This window comes from Strigops habroptila, chromosome 5 (genome assembly GCF_004027225.2).
Source record: "Strigops habroptila isolate Jane chromosome 5, bStrHab1.2.pri, whole genome shotgun sequence".
NCBI classification, from domain to species: domain Eukaryota; kingdom Metazoa; phylum Chordata; class Aves; order Psittaciformes; family Psittacidae; genus Strigops; species Strigops habroptila.
In genome coordinates this window covers 25,493,916-25,506,316 of record NC_044281.2, presented here as the reverse complement: position 1 = coordinate 25,506,316, position 12,401 = coordinate 25,493,916, and the positions used below count along the sequence as shown (strand labels likewise).

General features: G+C 43.1%; 1 protein-coding gene across 1 annotated transcript; it reads left to right on the top strand.

Moving 5' to 3' along the window:
- Positions 1–554: 554 nt before the first annotated feature.
- Positions 555–7,337, top strand: COMTD1 (catechol-O-methyltransferase domain containing 1). The gene is made up of 7 exons (XM_030487916.1): positions 555–835; positions 2,091–2,221; positions 3,286–3,391; positions 4,185–4,303; positions 4,570–4,624; positions 6,071–6,204; positions 6,940–7,337. Exons 1-7 carry the CDS (start codon positions 754–756, stop codon positions 7,090–7,092), a joined length of 780 nt encoding a protein of 259 aa, XP_030343776.1. The 5' UTR covers positions 555–753; the 3' UTR covers positions 7,093–7,337.
- Positions 7,338–12,401: the final 5,064 nt, after the last annotated feature.

Here is a 12,401-nt window from a genome sequence, read left to right as displayed (position 1 = left end):
AAGGGCACTGCTGCAGGTCACCTGGAAGGTGTTGCAGAAGGGGGCTGAAACACCAGCAGAGGAAACCGAGCCCCATTCCCTCTCTTGTGGACGATCTTCCTTAATCCCTTTCACTGGGAAACACAGTTTCTTTTGCTCACAGGACTGAAGTCCCACAGTCTTACATGCTTTTGGTTAAGGAATCTGCTCGCACCTCAGCTGCAAAAAACAGCTGTGCTAGGGAAAGAGAGAGCACATTTTCTAGGCTAGTTGGAGGACCAAGGCTCTCACAAGGCCATTTCTGTGATAAGTCCCTCCTTCAGACCCCATTGCTAGCTCTCACAAAACCTGGGAGTGTTTTGAAACGAAGTCTGCAGCTAAGGCATACCAGAACCAGCCTCCAAGGGAGTGATGGCACAAGCCCCAGGTGCCGCTTCTGTCACCTCACATGCCGCTACAGAACATGCCAGTGGGAGGAAGAGGAAAGCGCGCACCTCCCGCGGGATGCCGGCCCTCCTGCCAGCGCGGCCCCGCATCGGGCACCCCGGGGCGCGGGTAGCTCCAAGCACAGTCCGCACCGCGAACACCGCCCTGCCAGGAGGCGGCAGCAGCAGCAGCAACCCGGAGCCACTCCGAAGCGCACCGCGCCGCCGCCACATGCCGGCCAGCCCCGGCCCCTCCCGCCGCCTCGTCCCGTCCCGCCCCCGCGTGTAACCGGGCCGCTCCGCTCGCAGCCGCCGCGCCGCTCCTGTCCCGTCTCGTCTCGGCCCCGAAATGCCCCTTTTCAGCGTGCCCAAAGAAGTGGCCATCGGGACGGCGATGCTGGGGGTCGCCTTTGCCACTGGGATGCTCGCAGGTAAGCGGCACCTACCCACACCCCCCACGCACAGAGGGGCTGCGCCCTCCTCGTGTCCCCACCGGGGAGCGGACGGGACCGCGGCGTCCGGGCAGCATCCCTCCCCGTTGACGCTGCCCTGAGGGCCGGCACTCCGCCGAGCTACGGCGGTAGGTACGGTGGTGCGCTCAGAGCCAGAGCCTCCCCTGTAACCCGGCTACTGCAGCGTGGGGGCCGAGGCCACGGGCGCAGCAAAAGCGAGAGCATGCTCCCAGCACGGCCCCGGCCTGCATTTATTTGGCCAAAGCCCCAAAACGCCGTGATGGTGTCCTGGTCACAGTTTTCTGGTAACAGTTTCACTTACGTTCCCCGGGGTCAAGGCCAGAGTGAGCTCACAATCAGGCAGGGGGGAGGAGGCTGGTATTGCAACGCAGCCGCTTGGGTACTTACCCTTTGACTCCAGGCAAATTGCTGAAATAATCTACACCTCGGGGTGATCGTCTGTAAAATACAGCCATTAACAAAAAATAAAATAAAAACCTCGAAATAAAGGTGTTCTTCAATAGCAAGCAACTATCAGGAGATGTGGAACAGGGATTTTTTGTTGGGGTTTGGGTTGGGTTTTTTTGTTATTTCTTTAAAATATTTGCCCCATTTGGTAAAAGAAGCATGGGGCATCAAAGCTGTGATCAGTTCTGTACTTAAGTAGACAAGCAATAGTCCTTAAACTTCAGCTTTCAGCACCTACTTCCTTTGCATGCTGGTTTCATGCTAAACAAGCCATTGAGCAATGCCAGATTTCCCCTGGCAGAAGGGCAGGGCAGAGTGCAGGAGAGCACAGGGCTTGAGAAGATGCATCAGCTGACAGCCCTAACGACCAGCAGCCTCTATCCATCAGCAAAACAAGGTCCCCGGAGTAAGAAAATAGTGTGCCTCATTCATGCTTCTCCCCTTACACTTACCCTTTGAGTTTTGATGTGGTTACCTGTACTGTAAGAATATGACAGGCCATAACCTTCACATCAGCCAGTGATTCAGAGTACCACAGTACCCAACTCTTTCTCTTTCAGCCTTTGCAGACTTGGGCTGGACATCTTAGATGTTAAAAACAATAAAAAAATATATAGTCCACTGAGCTGTCTAGCTATGTTGCATTTTCTTTTTCACTGGACTTTTCAGAGCAAAGAACTCTTTAGCAATACTTATGTGCTTGCTTTACTAAAGCAGGCAATAACTGAAAAAGGTAAAAGTAAGTTTGTTTGTTTGTTTCTTGTAGGTAAAAGATACCCTTTAATTTTTGGGACATCCAAATCACCCAGGAGTATTACTGGGAAAAACAGTCCTGTCTGGCAATACATGCTGGATCACTCTTTGCGGGAACATCCAATTCTAAAGAAACTGCGACTGGTCAGTATTTTATGCGTCAACACAGCTTTCTGTTCAGCGCTGTTACTGTTCCAAGAGGACTTCTTGGTATTGCCCAAACTTCATCCTGAACTGCTGGACTCTGTGTGATATTCCCTCCTCTATCTTATTTGCATACATATTAGATTTTGTTTTGAACTCATAATAGCCAGATACTTCAATGTTCAGGCCTACCTAAAGGAGTATCTAATAGTATTGCCATACATTTTAGACATGTATTTTTTTTAACCATGTGTTTGGGACTGCGCTTGATTTTGACCTGAACAGATGACTTCTGTTCGTTTTTGTTGGCACATAAGAAAACTGTAGCTCAGAGAGGTGACACTGGAGCAGGCTCCAGTGTCAGAGCTCAGAACAGACCTCCTGACTCAGGACTGAGTCATTTCAAGTGAGATAAACTACTCCTCTATAAAACCAATTAAATACCAAGTGCTGGAGCTGGTTGAGAAGAATGAACCCTAGAGGAAGAAAGGAAGTGGGTGGACTGTTCAACTGTCATGGCACAGCCCTGCTTCCCCCTCCTCGATGTCCAGGGCCCTCGCACACTGGCATGGGTACAGCTTCTCCAGCTCTGTGCTGTATAGCCAGAACCACGTGATCTGAACTTTGGCAACAGGCTTTAACCTAGCAGTTCCTAAAACCATCCTACATGTCTCGGAGGAATAAGGACGCAAAGTACAAAGCTTATAATTAAAAAAAAGTGCATCTGTTTATGTAAATTCACAGAAATAAAGGACTTTGACAGTCAAGGTTCCTCTATGGTTCTTCATTAGCTGTAACTATTGCGGTTTGCCACAGCCACAGTAACTCTGGGGTATGTTATGCTTTGAGTCATTAGCCACTGCTTATGGCACACACCCCGCCCTCCTTAGTTACTGTTAAATTAAAACCAATTTCTGGCTCACAGACAGAGCACAAAGCCATCTAAAATGAGAAAGGCAGGAGTATCTGTTTTTCCTGTTTTTTCTCTGTGTTTTTTCCCTCTGATATTGTTTTGGAAGTTATGGGGTTTTTTGCTGACATGTTATTTTTTCCCCCCTTTCTAGCTCACCGCTGAGCATCCCTGGGGTAGAATAATGGTGTCCTGTGACCAGGCTCAGCTTATGGCAAATTTGGTCAAACTCATTAAAGCCAAGAAAGTTATTGAAATAGGTAAGGGTGTTACTTTGTTCTCTTCATAGTAGAATAAAGCTCCTGGCTGTGCTTCTCCAAATACAGCCATGTTTACATAAGTATCTAGATAAAGTAAGGCACTGCATACCCATCTCAGCAAGCAGGTGGTCAAACTTCAGTGTGAAAAGTAGCATCAGATTTGCACTTGCTTGCCACTTTGTGCATTCAGCAAATCCAGCATCAACATGGATGTCTTGTCAACTCTGAGGTAATCTGAAAACATAAGATCAAGAAATCACTTGGGTGTCCAGCAGCTGCAGCACAGGGTATATTCTTTCCTTCCTGTGTCAATTTCTTGCCAGAAGGAAAAGTTTTGCTGCACAGGCCCCGCATCCAATACACTTTCCTTGATGCACCTATGTTAGCAGGATGTCACAAAGCCAGACTGATGCTGAGGAGCCAAGCATGGGTTCTCACCATCTTCATTCTTGGCTTGGCTGCTACGATGCCCTGGTTATTTTGCTGCTAGTCCAGTCCCTTGGCTCAGGATTTAGCTCCACTTTCTAATAAGGGTGCTCCTTAGAGATGCAGGACAAGACTTTGCCCTGTGTGTCCAGGAGATTTTCGGGCGAAGCCAACATTAAGGTTTGCTAAAATGTTGATTTAAAAAAAACCAACAAAGCTGAAGTAAAAATTCCTCCCAACCCACCGTTACATTAAAAATTAATAGGAAAGCCTTTTGTGTCCATTAACAAATTGCCATCCTTGACTCCTTTGGGGGTTTTACTCCATTATTTATGCTAAATGTTGATGACTCTTGTGATTTTCCTAGGTGTTTTCACAGGTTATAATACCTTGAATATGGCACTTGTCCTGCCAGATAATGGCAGAGTTGTTGCCTGTGATATAAATGAGGATGATGTCAACATTGGAAAACCACTGTGGAAGGAGGTAAGCAGCATCTCTTCTGTTACACATTTGAGACGGCTGCATTTGCATACCAAGGGATTTTGGTGTCTTAGACTTTCATATCCATTAGATGCATTCCTATCATTAAAGAAGGCTGAGGCATTTCAATTTGGCAAGATAAATGAGTGCTGTCTGGAACCTAGAAATAATAGAAAAAATATCTGAACACCAGTCACTCTCTGAGTGCAACCTAGTAACATGCCTTTTCTTGATCACTTTCATTAACTCTTGGTGTTTTTCCATTCTAGGCAGGAGTAGAGCATAAAATTGACCTACGGATAAAGCCAGCAGTTCAAACACTTGGCAAGTAACCTAAAATCCTTCTGATTTTTCCTTTCCCTAGAAATAGAAGATGAATATAATACTGATGATAACCAAATATGCTTGTGGATGTGATCCTTTTGCTAGCAGTAAGATGGCTTCTCTTATATTTAAAAAAAAAATAAATCAGAAAACTTCAGAAATTCAGAGTTTTCCTACATGCTAGCAGAGAGGAGGAAAATGCTTGTCCTTTGTAGTGGGCTATAGTGGTCAGTCACCTGCCCTGTCCATTACCTTGTTTAATCTATGAAGTACTGTTGTCAGCTGCTTCTGGGAAAGCTGATTAACACAGATTAATTATACAAAGCCCAGTTTCTCTTATGCATTGTCCATTCTAAGCAAGTAGTTCTTTGTTATAGACAGGAAGAGTTTTCTGAAAGGGCTGGAGGTGCAGAAAAAACACAAGCCATTGTAAAACTTAGCATATAACAGTTGAGTTGTGTTCAGAGGAGTTCAAATTTACATCTGACAGTAGCATGCAAGGCCATTAGAAAGGCAATAACTTTTCTCATCCAAGAAAGCAAGATGCAGGGCAGTGGGAATATTAATAAATATTCTGAAAATGCAAGAGATTTGCTAGGAATGGAGGAGGCAGATTTTCCAGGAAAGGTGCTTGATGGATCCACAGATCCATCAATAACCTTGTATTACTTCCAAATTCATCCATCCTTTCCAAAGAGGCAAATAAGCAGTCTGCTAGAATGCACTGCTGTCCTTTAAGTCCGATGGAGAGCTTTGTCTAAGCAATGCTTCAGCCAAAAATATCCTCTGTTGACAGAGGATAAGGCAGGGGCTAGTGAGAGGGAATGCCAAGAACTTTAGGAAAGCAGCAGCCAGCTGCTCCACAAGTGGTGATTTGGAGTTCTCAGTCAACAAGTCCATTTCTGAGAACTTAAAACCAAATTCCACTTGCCTTGGCCAACAGAAGGACTACTTACAGCAATCTTTTGCTGTGGTAAAGATCTATGACAGGGTTTGTTCATGACCCATATCATGGTACTTGATCAGCAATGAGAGATTAGCATTTAGGACCTGTTTATAAATGTGCAAAAAATCCTAATCCATTTAGGAAAACACCTCTCCTCAATCAGCTCAAAAAAATAGCTGAAAGTGTAGAGTGTGTCCAGTTTCAAACTGCTTGACTTGTTTTTACTGCACCTTTCAGCAGCCCCAGCTATATCCTGCAGGTTTAGAACTGCTCCATGAACTTCTAAATAGGCAGAACTCAGTAACTGAGTGTTTTATGGCATACATCATGTCTAGATTGGTTTCTGTGGGATAAGCTTTTCTGGTAATTAGCTGTAAAGGAATAAACTGCCTGGTCAAGGCACCAAAAACATTATTAAATGAGAACTTTGACACAAATGGATGACTTCCTCCTACACAGCATTAACCAGGGTGTAATGACTCACTTTGTTGCTCATCTAGATGAACTGCTGGCCAGTGGAGAAGCGGAAACCTTTGACTTTGTTTTCATTGATGCGGATAAAGAAAGCTACAATGAGTACTATGAAAAAAGTTTGCGCCTCGTAAAAAAAGGGGGAATAATAGCTATTGATAATGTAAGTACTGGGGTTGTAGTGATAGTAGCAGAGGGCATTACTGCTTTTGCCCCTGGGAAAGAAAAAAAGTCACAGTGGGATTTTAGTAATGTCATTTCTGACCCGCAACTTGGTTGCTAATTGCAATGTTTGTTCCATGTTATACACAAAAGGCTCTAAAATTCAACATAAATTCCTAAAGTAAGCTATATGGAACACTAACATAAGCAAGGAATAAAACCATTTAGAAGAAAGGAGTAATGTGCTAAATACATGTTAGTACATAAACAGCCTCTGATAGCAGAAACTTCTCAAATTTTTTGTAATATATGTTCTATATTTGTCTGATTTGTCCTATTTGTCTTATTTTCTACCATATATAGAACTTACACAAGATCAAAGGTAGCACTTGTAATCAGTAACTACTACTAAGTTACCAATTAATAATTTTTACTAGAAAGAAAGAATGATGTTAAACTTGAAGCACCTTCAGGGTTATGGTGGCAGCTGAATAGGGGCTTTTAAAAATAACTATTGTTTAAACACATCATTTTTATATAGGTTTCTAATTTGTAGCAGAAGTACAATTAACCAAATGTGTGGACTCCCAATCCCACTTGCTTATGAGAACTGCATGTCAGACTAGAAATCTGAAACACAATAAATAATATTGATTTCTGGAAAATAAGCAGGACCTTTGTGGTCTGCAGAACATATTGGGACAAATTAGGTATGTGACATCTCTTTTTTCAATAGGTCCTACGGGGTGGAAGGGTGCTAAACCCAAGAAAGGATGACTTGGCAACTCAGAGCATCCACCACCTGAATGAAAAGCTGCTCAGAGATACACGGGTCAATATCAGCATGATCCCAATGGGGGATGGAGTCACATTAGCATTCAAGTTGTAACTGAAGGAATCCCAGCAGATGGGAGACACAAGCAGCATCAAATAATAAGGAAAAATGCAGGCAGTATCAAAAATATTCAGTTAACCTGTATCTCCACTGGATAGCATAGTCTGGGAAAGTAGACTTTAGGAGCAGCAAGATCCTAAAGGCAGCTCAGTTGAGAAGAGACTCATTTTGAGATTCACTACGGTTTCTTATTCTAATTGTAATAAAGCAAATAAAGTTATGTGAAGTTGTCTTTGTAAGACAGTGGTTGAAAAAAATCTCACTCCGTAGAATGAGAGAGTTCCAAGTGAGTCAATACAGCAAAGTAATTTTCTGTCCTAAAAGAGGCTATTGAGTAGCTGAATAATCAGTCCTACCATCAAAAGGAAGTGGAGTTTACTAGTATTAATAGCCGTAATAAAAAAAGGGATTTTAATGAAATACACATGACATAAGGGAAATTGTGAGCCTTCTCTAACAATAGTGAAAGTCACTGGTAATCTTTGATGGGTACTCGGAGCAAGCCTCAAATACACGCTTGTCAAAGGATAAGTGGGATTTCCAACACAGAGCACTACCTAAGACCTTTGTGTGCAAGGACTGGGTTTCTTTAACCTAAGTAACAACGCAGGTAGATTTTTCTGAAGTCAGAATGAGGAAGAACAAATGGGCAAGAAGGAAACCAGAAGAATTCTTCCTCTTTCCTCTCTCCCTCCCACCTGCCCCCAAAGAAACATCTTGCTAGTACTTGTTTCTTAGAAAGCTGCAAACACAGAGCACTGGAGGCAAGTCTACAGAAGGAAAATGATGATTGCATGACAATGCAATACAGCTGTTAACTGGCTATTTAAATCATTGCTGCAAGCAGAGATTCCCTTCCCTAAGCAGCATGTAACAAAATTATGCTTTTTCCATGCCCTAGCACAGTATTTTTCCTACAGTATTCTTAAGTCCTAATTAACTTCATTTGCTGTTGTCATTCATTACTCTCTTGTTTCACCCTGATGCATTCTATAACATTTTTGTCCAAGAAACTAGTTGAAAAATCTTACCTTACGTGGGAACAACAAAAGAGACTTAAGTTTCAACATTGTTACAACTGGCTACTTGGCTCATACTTTTGAAATTTCAACTGGGTTGCTTGGGTTCTCATAAGGGACAGACATTCGGGGCACAGGTTTTACCTGTCTCAGACACTCATGGCAGTATGCTGCAGTGGGAAAGTAATGAAGAAAGGAAGCATTGCGTAATGGTTTCAGAGTGGGGCAGTGAGCAAGGAGATCCTGATTCTATTTCCGTCACTTCTACTTAAAACTCTGATTCAGCAGAGCATGGCAGGATGTGCTTAAGTACTTTGCTGAATTAAGGGCTGGCTGCTGTAAAGTAAAATCCATGCCTGGGAGAAGGACAGGACAAGGAGTGTATGGCCCTTAAAAGATATTTTTAAATAGGGCATAAAGCTTTCCCAATTTCTTTTTTCAAAATTCTGTGTCCCTCAATTTTCTTATCTGCATAAAAGAAATAACTCCTTACTAAAGTCTTAATGACTGCAATAGCTCTCAGATAGACTGACTAAAGAAATACACAAGATCATTTAAGTATTTGCACGCAAAGCTTCTTGCCATGTTCTACATTGAAATTTTACTTTTTAAGTAGGTAACAAATTGTAAGTGCTACAAACACAAAATGGGCACTTTAGCAGCTGGGACATCCTCTCAAATATTCCTGCTTTCAGAGGCTGTAGACTGACAATCACGAACAAGCCAGAAGTTATTATGAATACATACCCTGGCCTAAAAGTACCACGATGGCCTTTTCCAAACACACAGAAGTCACTGGAAGATTAATTGTAGACTCTATTTTGCTACTAGTTTCCAAGTTGCAAGAATCCTGTTAGCAAAACCAAGCCAAAAATCGGCAACAGCATGAGCGTTTTGTGAGAAACTGCCAAATAACAGTTCAGCACCATTCAAAACCAGATCCAAACAATCATAGTTCATGAATTCAAAAACTCCTGCTCCTTGAGTGGTGGGAACTGGCAAAGTCCCCATCACCTGTGCTAGAGGAAGACCTGTCACATGCCTGAGGCTGCAGCCAGCTAGTATTTTGTCTCTGCTTTGGACTCTGCTCCATTTTAAATATGCAGAGCATAAAGTGAGCATTTCATCAAACCTGTCTCCATCCTGATCACCTAATTACCATTAGAAAGAATAGCAATGTGTCCCTAAACTATAGATTGATGAGCCATCTGTAAGCTGAAACAAAGAGCAGAAGGAAGCTTAATTGAATCAAATATTTAGAATACATTACACTATCTTGTAGTTACTCAGAAGCTGGCCTTCTCTTCAGGCTTCTGTCCTGTGCATCTGGAATTCATCACCACTAACTGCATTTAATCCTTCAACCTTACTATAAAGTGACTGCTGATAATACATAATTATGGTTTAATTCAAGTGATGAATCAGCTTTTGGGAATTTGTGGGGACAATGGGAATTTCGGCTTTCATTAGGTGGCAAGAACAGACCACAAGATAATGCAGCACAAGTCTTTGTCTCTCTCTAATGGCGAGATCATGTATGGAAACTTGTGTGTCTGCTCACCCCTCCCAGGTAACACACCTGCCTGAGCTCCTGCTCACACTGTAGAAGCTCAGGATTTTCCACCCCTAAAGAGGAGCTGACCTGGGGGCCCAGCTGTTCATGAAACACTGTCATCTCTTCTAGTCATAAGAGTTGACCCCAGAGAGGCCAACACAGGTGTCAAATGTACAGCTGGGACTTGGTTAGAAGCAAATGGAGCTGAAGGATAGTGCATTAAAATAAATAAAAATCCTCCTAGCGCAGTAACTCCCAGAAAGCATGTAGTCCTAGCTCCTGGTCAGGTACCCCCGTCCCTGCTCCAAAGATGTCACATTCACAATGGTGGTGTGTCATATTTGGATAGGTGATGGGAAAAGGAACAGAAGACTGTTTCAGAGCAGCCCTTGCATCTCTGCTAAGCTGATTAAATGAGCAGAGGACACTTGCTCAGCAGTGCTGCCATGCTCCTCCTTTGTGCTGGCCCTCTCAGATATACCCGGAGGAAAGATAGCAAGAGCTTAGAGACATCTGCAGGTGGAAAACAGTCAGGACCCATGGAATCATAGAATAGTTAGGATTGGAAAGGACCTTAACATCATCTAGTTCCAAACCCCCTGCCATGGGCAGGGTCACCACACAGTAAACCATGTCACCCAAGGCCCTGTTTAGCTTGACCTTGAACGCTGCCAGGGATGGAGCATTTATCACTTTTTTGGGCAACCTGTTCCAGTGCCTCACCACCCTCACAGTAAAAAACTTCCCCTGTTTAAGTTTAAACCCGTTACCCCTTGTCCTATCACTACAGTCCCTAATGAAGAGTCCCTCCCCAGCATCCTTGTAGGCCCCCTTCAGATACTGGAAGGCCGCTATGAGGTCTCCACGCAGCCTTCTCTTCTCCAGGCTGAACAGCCCAAATTTTCTCAGCCTGTCTTCATACAGGAGGTGCTCCAGCCCCCTGATCATCCTCATGGTCCTCCTCCGGACTTGCTGGTGCTGTCCCTCCAGTTGAGATGCATACAGCTTGGTTTTATCTAACCCATCTACTTGAAACTGCACAGGCCTCCTCCATCCCTGCACCACCCTTGCACTACCATGAGGAACATGACCACACTGAGCAGCTCTGTCCGCTCCTCCAAAGAGTGGGTACACCAACACATCTGGATAACCTACGACCTCCACATGCACAAGAGATCTGGATCCGTCTCTGAGTGGGTTGCGGCAAGTTTGATTTTACCGCTCATTTAATTTTCACAGGAGCAGCAGCATTATCACATCCTCCCCAGACAAACAAAATGAGAAGGGTCATTTGGGGAGGGATGTCTGAGGAGATCACAAACAAGAAGTAGTGAGCAGGGAATGACAAAGCCAATTCTTCCCTCTTTACATACCTAAAATGTGCAAACCAGCATTTCCTGACAGAGTGATTGCTGAAGTTTCTTTGGAAAAACTTGAAGGTAATAATTTCTCTTTTTTCTTTGTCTCCTCACCCATCTCTGGCTCTGCTCTCTGGCCTGCCAAACCTTGCCCCAGGGCAGTGGCTTTTCTCTGCTGTTGCCTGTTGCGCCAGTGATTTGCACTGAAATGAAAGGCGTTGCACCGCGAGTATAAAGCATTACCTCTGCATAATTCTAATCACACACAAATTGGTCTTATGCATTTGCAACTACTCGTGGTTTCTAAGTCACCTCTTTTATAATAATAATTTTAAAAGCAATGTTTTGAAAAAGGAAATGAACAAACATAAAACCTGTAAAAGAGGAAAATTAATGTGGGATTTCAGACAAGTTATTTATCTTCTTTTTTGGCTCAGTGTAATACTGTAGGGATAAGCACATAACTAGCTGCTTTAATATTTACTCCTATTATAGGAAAAGTAAACATTGCTGATAAGTCACTGCTTTCCAGGATTAGATTTCATATTTTAGGGACTGCTTTAAATTAATGCAGAAGCAAACATTATCTTTTCTTCTTATTCATATATTTCCCTAATGAGTTCCAAGCAAATTGTACCTACTTATATTTTATGATTTTAAATAATTAAAACATTTTATGGAGGCAACTAAAATTCTCCCCAGAGTTAGCAGAAAGATTATTGATTGAACAGATCTGAAGCTACAAGGGAAAAATTATTATTTAGTTTAAAGGCTCATAATTTTATTCCTATTCACCTACTGAAAAACCAAGAGGCTCTGTGCATTTTTACAGCAACCTTTTGAGTGATGTTGGTGAGCCGAAAGTAGTAACTTCTTGACATCATGAAATTAGATTTGCAGAAAACAGTTAATGAAAAGTGTTATTGCTGCTGTCACAAGTAAATGCAATCCCTAACTACTGCATACACACACGACAACACAGTGCTCAGTACCCAGGATAAAGCTTGGCTGTACATCACCAAAAATTTGAAGCAGATCTACAAATGCAAAACATCAACAGAAGAAGTCTGCTCAACAGAAGAAGTCTGCTGTCAGGGGAGGACTGGTGCACAGGACACCCAGTTTCTATGTGTCCTGTCACGTGGCACAGCCACAGGAGTCCAAAGGTTTATGGCCCAAATGTCACTGACCGGTAGCACAAGCCCCAGCAACAGAAACAGAGTTTCTACCAGCATGAGAAGAAAACCAAACAAACCATAACAACAAAAAAGAAGCAAAATCAAAGCTGACAAATGCATTTTAAAACAGGTAATAAAAGATACATGTAGAAGGAAAATGGATGTTTGAAAACCTAAATGAAAATAAAAACTA

What these genes read in the sequence shown, in the direction of transcription:
- COMTD1 (XM_030487916.1), top strand. Translation starts at nt 754, where the DNA reads ATGCCCCTTTTCAGCGTGCCCAAAGAAGTGGCCATCGGGACGGCGATG. An exon ending in TTCTAAAGAAACTGCGACTG is followed by an intron (nt 2,222 to 3,285) that starts GTCAGTATTTTA and finishes CCCCCTTTCTAG; the next exon opens with CTCACCGCTGAGCATCCCTG. An exon ending in CAAGAAAGTTATTGAAATAG is followed by an intron (nt 3,392 to 4,184) that starts GTAAGGGTGTTA and finishes TGATTTTCCTAG; the next exon opens with GTGTTTTCACAGGTTATAAT.